This window comes from Amblyomma mixtum, chromosome 5 (assembly GCF_055824585.1).
Source record: "Amblyomma mixtum isolate Tamu chromosome 5, ASM5582458v1, whole genome shotgun sequence".
Lineage (NCBI taxonomy): Eukaryota > Metazoa > Arthropoda > Arachnida > Ixodida > Ixodidae > Amblyomma > Amblyomma mixtum.
Window position 1 is genome coordinate 90,416,342 of NC_143016.1, and position 7,287 is coordinate 90,423,628.

Below are 7,287 nucleotides of genomic sequence, written 5' to 3' on the forward strand. Positions count from 1 at the left end.
GCCATGGATGTCGGGGGTCGGGGAGTGTCCCCACAGAGCGCCTTGGCCCTTCTCTTTGCCCTGATCAACCTCGTTGTGCACGTACCATTCACTGATCTTCCCGTCCTGGAGGACTACGAGCTAGGGGAGTTGCGGCAGGAATACGACTACGTTATCGGTGAGGAACAAGGCGCCGCCGTAGTAACGCCATTCAGGTTTGCGCTCAGATAGCCCGTATGCTTCGGCATCTTTGGTGTTACGCGCACGCTATGGTGTTACGTTGTTATGACCAACGCCTTATCTTCTACTCGACAAAGTGCGGGATCAGATGGGAGTGTCAGCCCCTTGACAGTGAGCGATCAGAACTATGTAACGTCATTTGCGAAAACCGCGCGAAGCCTTCTTGCCCAAAAGTACGTTATAGCTCTTTGGCTTTAGAATGGATCGTTTTCCGCACCCCTTTGGTCGGCTTTAGAGCACAGTGAAATTAGTGTAGCAGTGCTGCGCTTCCGGTGGCTGAGGCAGAAATAAAGTTCAGAGCTGACACTTTTCTGCACAAAGCACACCATCACATAGCCTGGGAACGCTTGTGCCATGATTTGCTATCTTGCGCTATAGTTTCCACATATTAAGACTGAGCAAACAACATCTCGAATTTTGTCTCTTTATTTTTCCGTTATTGTTTCCTACGCGTTAGTTTTCTAATCCTTTACCGCCCTTGTTAGCCGACGTTCCTTCTGTACCAATAATTTAAATGCCTTAGCCACCCTCCTGCTATACTACGATTTCTTTAGGCATTCTTGATATATTTTACCCTGAGCTTCCTGCGCTTCTAACGACACGCATTCTATATCCCCAGTATTGCCTCACATGTGGTTTTGCCGTGGCCAACTTTTGCCAATCTTCCAACAGCTCTCTGCTTTACTTCCGCACCCGCACCCTCACCGCACTCTCAAAAGAAAGCCGTGGCATCATTATTCCCTTACAAATACCTCTCAGTACTACATACCAAATGTATCCCAATAATGCTTTATGCTTCACTATTATGACATGTCTTCGACCTTTCTTCCTAGCCTTTCTGTGCTTTTCGATGTACGCCTACCCTTAGTTTAGCCTTACCATGGATATTCTTATTCTAACAGCCTGGGTATTTCATGTTCATGTATAGTAAATACCTGATCTATGAAATCGTCAAATATTATCTACCCTGACTTAATGTCGGTAATATTCATGCAGTGGGCGGTGGTTCGGCGGGCTGTGTGATCGCCAACCGACTGTCTGCTGACCCGAACGTCATGGTGCTCCTCCTGGAAGCCGGTGGCCTTGAGGAAGCCTCCAATCAGATCCCGATAACCGCAACGTACAATCTGGGAGGCCACGATGATTGGGGCTACCAGACCGTGCCTCAAAAGCACGCATGCCTGTCGTACAAGGAACAAGTAAGGTCAACTAGAAAGGTAGACGCGAGCATGATTCGCGAAGTGTGGTGGTCATGAATGATTGCTCTAAACATTGGAAACTGATACTATGCCCTTCGCGGGTTGGCAGCCATTAGTCTGATAATGTGACTGCTATGAAGTATGCGAGGCTGGTTGCCGCTCACTCATGGTGATTTGGACTGGTCGCTTTGACCATTTGGCCAAGAGCGCGCAAATCACGAGCGAGCTCTGAATCGAAGCAGGTCCCCCCCCCCCCCCCCCCGCCACTGATGCCGATAAGCCGCGTTCACAGTTGAAGCTGCCATTAACAAGCACAGGAAATCTGGACAAACGCTTCTGGTTTTGAAGGCTGTCGCCACATGTCGTGCGTCGCTAAACACTGGTAATCACCCCAGTATTTTTAGATGTTCGATACAAGCCATTGATATTCTATGTCCGTAAGCTATATTTGGTGTGAAGCCAGAAAACATGCAATCATTCACTGTTACAAAGATGCGGAAGAGTCGGCCATGATGACCGCTGTTGTAGCAGAGTATCCCGAGACTCTCTAGTTTTCTCAAAACTACAAGTCTAAGATGTCTCCATTAGGTTCCGTGCTCTTCGCTACTGGTGGCCACGACACTAGTCGCAGATGTCCAGGAAAGTTGGACATGTCATTTTCTGACCAAATAAACCTTTGTGGTTGCCAAAACAGAAATCAAAGAAGTTGACTTGAATTGATCGGGCTACGAGAATAAAATTCCCGCTTTGCAGTACCCCGGCTGCAAAACTTCAGAAAGAGGGAAACTGAATTCTGGTTTACAAGATGCCACTGGAGCCCATGGGCATCATGTCTTTCAATGCTCCAAAGTGCCAATTACCTCTCTCGTTTTGTCTTGCTTCCGTTTACATTTGCCCCGAGAAGAAATATTCCTTAAACGCACTGACGTTCAGGACTGATCTGTGTGACTTGCTTATGTAGGCTTCGATGGCTTACTTCCCCACAGATGTCCCTACCCTACATGTACCTACATGTACCTGCATGTACCAACATGTACCTACATGTACCAACATGTACCTACATGTACTTACATGTACTGTACATGTACAGTCTTACCTGCATCAAAGATACCTGAAGGTAAGGTGCAGTTACGTGCTTTTTCTTGCCTTGTGGTACGAGTTACCGTATGGCACGTGCAGCAGTTACCATTTCCAGAGTGCCTAACACCATCACTGCAATTAGCAAAGCGAATAAAAACGGCATGCATTAAATTTACCGTTCATAACCTAGACTGCACGTAACCTGGAGGTCCTGGTGAAGCAAAGCTATCCTCTTCCTGCCCGTCTTCCCCGTTTCGTGTCATTCGCTTCCGTCGCAGCCATTCTAGATGCCGAGAAATGACGTGTATTTATCTCATTGTTGCGCCATTCAATGCATCTCTTTTTAGCCCGTGGCAGCATCTTATCCGTGAGAACAGTCATTCTTGATGTAACAGGTATTAATAATCAAACAAACATGGAAATAAAATCTCTTTTTTTATGACCTATGGTTTGTTTCTTTGCTAATCGTAAATGAGATAAAACACATATGACTGGAAAACGCTTGCTGAAAAAAGCAGAATAAGAGTTTGAAGGTTCGTTGACTTTCTAGTGTGACCGAAATAAATAAGCTAGGCAGACGAGGTAAAGAGAAGTAACACCTTTTCTACATGTGCAGACATACGGTTATATGCCTAAAAGTGCACCGGATTCACAACGCATTACGCCCACGACAGCTCTGCACGATGGCCCGTCGGAGTGGGAGTGGTGTCGTTGGTTACCCTCTCTAGACAGCGCACCGTCGCTGACCATTCGCAAACCTATTTTGTTTACGATCAACTTTGTGAATTCGTATATTTTTTTTCAGGTGCCGCAGTTCTTCGCAGATGGACACGTATGTGTGCATGAGTGTATGTTTATCACAATAGTTAAAACTGCCATGATCAGGAGCAGCTCCCATGGGCAGGAACCGCACAGTGTCATGGGCTGTCATTATGGGTTCAGCAATCAGCAGTAAGTGTTAGAAACCAAGGTGCTGACTACCATCTGGCAGATTCTCGTCAGGGAATAAGTATTTTCCGCTTTTGCGCTTGAGAGTATGCTTTTCATGTGCCTTATCTTTCACGCGCAGCGATGCGGCATACCCAGAGGCAAAGTCCTTGGGGGCAGCAGCGTGCTTAACTTCATGCTGTACACTCGTGGCAGCATACACGACTACGATCGCTGGGCCCGAGAGTACGGTGCCACGGGATGGGCGTACGACGACGTCCTGCCACACTTCAAGGACATTGAAGACTACCGTGCCGGACAGCCGGACGGTGAGTGGTACTAAGCACAGAACGCAGGCTACGACATACAGATCTTGAGGCCACACTTTGTAGGAATTATAATTTTGCTTCCATCTGATTTCTTCACCTGCCATTGACCGCTGCTCCCGGTGACGTATGATCTGGGAGAACACACCACGCTGGTCTTGGCAAAAACACAGCCATAATGTCACTTACTTTCATAAAGGCCTTCGTCCCACACCATTGTCGCACTGACGGATCAACCCCGCAAAATGACTAAGCAAGATCACGCGTTTAACAAGGCTGACGACTTTTATCACCGCTAATCCTATTTCGACAAAGAAGCTGTACTGTGGTAGTGCGAGGTATTGTCAGTGCCTGGTCCATGTGACAGTGCCGAAGAGCGGAATGCGGCAGTAGGGTGAGCCCTACTGCGGTGAGCCCCGCCGTAGTCACCGATCGTCCTTATATCGTACACTCATCACCATGACCCACTTTCTCGCTTTCGCCACACGCAGCCGCACAGCAAAATGATCTCTGCTTTGTGGTTCTCTACGCCAAGCTCTGCTATATTGTCGTAATGTTTTCTCTCTCTCGTTTCCTGGCAGCTGCCTTCTATTGCCTCCTGCGAGTAAAAAATTACGCAACACAACAGTGGATCTACCTTCCCATTATTTTCACTCAGAGCGCAAAAAAGAAAAAAATATGGGCACCGGCGCTGACGTACAGCGTGTAGGATATAGCAACATCTGAGTATTTTTAGCGAAGCCATTCCCATTAAAATTGTCGTTATTACAGCGAGAGACAAGCACCTGCGCGAATGCCACATCATTACTCAATACGCAGCGCACCTCTCAGATCACACTAGACGGTTTTCATGCGGCAGGAACATTTTGCAGCCATATTTTGTTGTTTATGCTCGCGCCCCTGAAAAGAACTGCGATCGGTTTGTGGCCTGCAAAGGGAAAATCATAATGACAACATAACAGCACTGTTCGAAGCGTCACGACCCGAGGCGCGACAGCAAAGCGTGAGAGACGAGGTATCATGTCAATTCTTCGGACGCTGCGGAACGCCTCGCATGGCGTCAGAAGGTCATCGTCTTTTATTTTATAACAAAAAACAACTGACAACTTTACGATTGATAAATAATGCGCGAAACTCAGCGACAGCGGTACGTAGCAAGCGTAAACGATATCGATGATCTGCGTGTTATTAATCAATTTTCACTGCGTCAACGTTGTTGCCTTCGGCTGCAGATGACGTGGAAGCAATCGCTGCGACTGACTTTCCGCGCTGGCATCGACACTGTTTTAGAAGCTTTTGTGAGCTCAGGAGTGTCGGATGTGTAGCGTACTGAGCATGATAATGCGTATTAATGTTTGGTCACTATTCTTTATGCTTACCCTTTGTCATACTTTCAAACTGCCGGAAGGCACGTCAGCACGGAAAGGAAGGACACTGTTTCGTGCCTCAAGTTTTTTCCCTTCCTGTGTTGCCTTGCTCTTCCGGCTGTTTGAGATAATGGCAGTGAACAAACTATCCCAACTTCAGCCTCTTCCTGACTCTGGGTCGTTTCCGTTTTCTGAATCCTTGTTATACCCACTTTGTGGCAAGGAAAATGCATGCGCCTCGGCTTAGCCGCTTCATTTCAGCCACATTGCCTAAAAACTCCAGATCTGTTCACGTGTTTAGTGATCCTGTCGTATGTGTTAGATTTGTTTTAAGAGTGGGATTCCGAGGCTACTTAGGTTATATGCTTCTTGAAGTTGAAGTCCGCATAATTTTAATATGTTTTCCGGAGAGACATTTCGACGTGTCAACCGGTGTCTTAGACCGCGCACCTCACCTTATGATGACAGAGGTTGCACGAGGCACAAGGCACGGGCAGGATGCACGTGATCTCGGACGACCTCCTCCTGTTTCTCTTTCCGTCTTCATTCCTTCCTTCACCGCGCAGTTCAGGGGCCTCCTAGAAGTGCGAGTTTTTTGTTCCCCAAATATCAATTTATTTCTGAGGAGCGTCGTGTCAGCAGTTATCGATGTCAACAAAATGTAATAACATATACGATAACATTGTGACGCATAATGTCAGGCTTGTGCTTTCCGTTCATGCTTGCGCAGAATACCACGGCGTTGGCGGGGAGGTGCCAGTGGACTGCGCCAATAGCAGCACGCCACTAAGCTCGCTATACCTGGACGCTTGCAAAGAATCCGGCTATCCACTCGTCGATTACAACGGCCCCACGATGTCAGGTGGCTACATGACGTTATGCGCGTGTAGCCTCAGAGTCTGCATAACCTATATGTGATTGTCGTGCACAAAACCTGCCATAGAAGTTTATCATCCTGCTTTACAAGCCCATTGATGTAATGCTGATGACCAACTAAAAGAGAGAGAAGACAAAATTCCTCGCGCATAGGTAATCTCGGTTCAGTCAACTTTAGATGCGTTTCATGATAAATACCTCAGTGTATTAATATACCTTGTGAAGCTCATTTTAGCCACTATTTCTACAGGCTGTTCTTGCGTGCAGGCCAACATCAGAGACGGCGAACGGGTCAGCGCTAGCAAGGCTTTCATCCAACCCATCCTTAGGGCTCGCAAGAACCTCCACGTGGCTCTCTTCAGCCAGGTCACCAAGGTATGCGTGGGTCTGAAGAGCAGGTAGAGATGAGCTCGGAGGGCTTTAGTTACTATGAGAGTCCACTCGCTGTTCTACTGATGGAAGCACTGAGAAACTGCGACAAAGTGTCAATCGCAGTTTGAAAAGAGGAGAGCTTATGTAAAAATGCTTGTGTGGTTATCATGTCGGGACAGAAAAACAAAAGCCGCATCCGCCCACTACTTGCATCGTATTCGTACTGTCATACGATGGATGGTTAGAAACTTTCAGACATAGGGGTTGGTGCCAGTCGACTGCACTTTGTAGTTTTTTCCATAAAGGAGGAGGTCAAAACAGTATTTACGCATTAAACAATATTCGTCTCCCTTTAAACATTTCCTTTACGATGACGCAGGTCAACTTCGAAGGAATCCGCGCTGTGGGCGTGACGTTCTTCAGGTACGGAGAACTTCAGAAAATCTCTGCCCGCCTCGAGGTGATTCTGTCCGCCGGTGCCGTGGGATCTGCCCAGATCCTGATGCTCTCCGGTGTGGGCCCTAGGGAGGACCTCGAACGACTTGAGGTATGCACAGATGCTTGCGGATATAGAAGGCCTTAAATTTACGGAATTACTTGTTTGCAGAACTGTATTTCATATTTGCTTAAAATTTGGGCACTAAATTAATATAGGCTCTTTTAGCGCGAGAGCGTTAGTGTCCTCATGTCAGAAAAAATTGGTGTTGGTGTCGGCGGCCGTTTGAAGCGTCGCAGCCGGAACAACCAGCAGCTACAGACCTAGGCGGGCCTAGCCAGGCCACGTGACCTGGTGGAGTCATCATAACCTTCCCACAGGGCTGTGAGCAAAGTGATTACCGTGGCAGGAGGCAGTTAGGTTAATGATTGGTCGCAGGAGGTCGCTTGTGAAGAGCAATCTGAGTCGCACAAACCCCACCGGAG

At 47.6% G+C, this 7,287-nt stretch overlaps 1 protein-coding gene across 1 annotated transcript; it reads left to right on the forward strand.

The window, feature by feature from the left end:
- On the forward strand, positions 1–6,949 carry LOC149342992 (glucose dehydrogenase [FAD, quinone]-like). Its single transcript, XM_089546861.1, has 6 exons — positions 1–157; positions 1,216–1,418; positions 3,568–3,754; positions 5,849–5,980; positions 6,245–6,369; positions 6,746–6,949. The coding sequence occupies exons 1-6, from the start codon at positions 4–6 to the stop codon at positions 6,947–6,949; spliced, it is 1,005 nt and encodes a 334-aa protein (XP_089402987.1). The 5' UTR covers positions 1–3.
- The last annotated feature ends 338 nt before the right edge of the window (positions 6,950–7,287 follow it).

Excerpts from the sequence above, each read along its gene's own strand:
- LOC149342992 (XM_089546861.1), top strand. The coding sequence starts at position 4 with ATGGATGTCGGGGGTCGGGGAGTGTCCCCACAGAGCGCCTTGGCCCTT. Across the intron at positions 158-1,215 it reads GGAATACGACTACGTTATCG|TGGGCGGTGGTTCGGCGGGC; the intron begins GTGAGGAACAAG and ends ATATTCATGCAG. Across the intron at positions 1,419-3,567 it reads GCCTGTCGTACAAGGAACAA|CGATGCGGCATACCCAGAGG; the intron begins GTAAGGTCAACT and ends TTTCACGCGCAG.